Raw genomic sequence first — 1,451 nt, 5'->3', positions numbered from 1 at the left:
GTAGTATTATTCTCCTGCTAACCAAAAGGTCCTCGGTTCTAAGCTGCTCCCAGTCTGGAGGGATAGAGGCACTCAGCTTCCCTAAAGTCTTACCTGCCTTAGGAACTCTATACGGCCCTTCTGCTCTGTCCTACAAGGTTCCTATGACTAAGAATCAACTTGAGGGCAATGTGTGGGGCTTTGCGTGTTTGTGTGTGTGCCTCCCTCCATCCTCACTATGCTTTGATTGTCGTCTTCCCTGTGTCAGACAACTTGTCAGACATGAAATCAGATTTGACCCTTCCTGAAAAAGCTGAACATAAGCGATACAGGCAGGAGTTTATCGATGCGCAGGCCTAAACTGGGAAGAAGATGCTAATTAAAGTGAAGACCCTGACTGGAAAGGAGATTGAAATTGACATTGAACCCACAGACAAGGTGGAGCGAATCAAGGAGCGTGTGGAGGAAAAAGAGGGAATCCCCCCGCAGCAACAACGACTCATCTACAGTGGCAAACAGATGAATGATGAGAAGACAGCAGCTGATTACAAGATTCTAGGTGGTTCAGTCCTCCACCTTGTACTGGCTCCGAGAGGAGGAGGTGGCCGTAGGCAGTGATGGCTCCTCCCTCCATTTTACTTTACTCTGTCAATTATAATGAGGCGTCATATAACCTCTCCTCTGGGAGCCCAGAGCCACTGTCCCCTCCCCTGGATGCTCAGTCTTGTGTGTCTACTGGTGGGAGACTAAGAGGACCCCAGGATGCAATGTGCCTGGCCCAAAAGGCTCTTGCAACTGATGGGTTTTAGTTGCTGTCCTGTGTGCTCCCCTCCAATGGCTATGTCCCTGGTTGTCAATAAAGTATTTCCTTATTTCCTGTAATCTTTCTTAAATTGCACAAATATAGCATAAAAATGAAGGGGAACAAAAGCTGAACATAGAAATTCCGTATGACCCAGCTATTCCACTACTTGGAATATACCCTGAGAAAACGAGAACTGAGGCACAAACTGAGATTTATACACCAATGTTCATAGCAGCATCATTCACCTTCACAAGAATATGGAAACAGCTCAGATGTCCAACCAGAAACAAGTGGATTGAGAAATGATGGTACATTCACACAATGGAATACTGTGCAGCACACAGGAGGAGCAATGAGTTGACAAATTATTACCTAACTTGTGAGGGACTGAAGAACATGCTGAGTGAACTAACTCAGTCCCACAAGAATAAATATTGCATAAAGCCTTTATTGTAGAATGAGTATAAGGATCCAAGAGAGGTGGGAGAGGCTAGAAGCAGAGGAATGAGGATGTACAGGGGGAGGGGGGATTAATCATCAGGTTATACAATTTTATGGGTGGGGGTGAGGGAAATTGAAAGAATTTGTTTTTAAAAACAATGTATTTGAATGTTATAAATAAACTAGCAGAAAATTTTTTTTAAAAAAAGAAGTGAAATCAGAATCC

At 44.0% G+C, this 1,451-nt stretch overlaps 1 protein-coding gene across 1 annotated transcript; it reads left to right on the top strand.

Annotated features, from left to right (window-relative positions):
* The first annotated feature begins 317 nt into the window (after nucleotides 1-317).
* Nucleotides 318-674, top strand: LOC102846524 (NEDD8-like). The gene has a single exon (XM_006889262.1). It carries the CDS (start codon nucleotides 352-354, stop codon nucleotides 595-597), a length of 246 nt encoding a protein of 81 aa, XP_006889324.1. The 5' UTR covers nucleotides 318-351; the 3' UTR covers nucleotides 598-674.
* Nucleotides 675-1,451: the final 777 nt, after the last annotated feature.

The sequence above is a fragment of the Elephantulus edwardii genome, unplaced genomic scaffold, assembly GCF_000299155.1.
Source record: "Elephantulus edwardii isolate Elephantulus edwardi_28Jun2011 unplaced genomic scaffold, EleEdw1.0 scaffold00077, whole genome shotgun sequence".
Lineage (NCBI taxonomy): Eukaryota > Metazoa > Chordata > Mammalia > Macroscelidea > Macroscelididae > Elephantulus > Elephantulus edwardii.
Note: the sequence above shows the minus strand (reverse complement) of the source record. Positions and strands in the feature narration are given on the sequence as shown.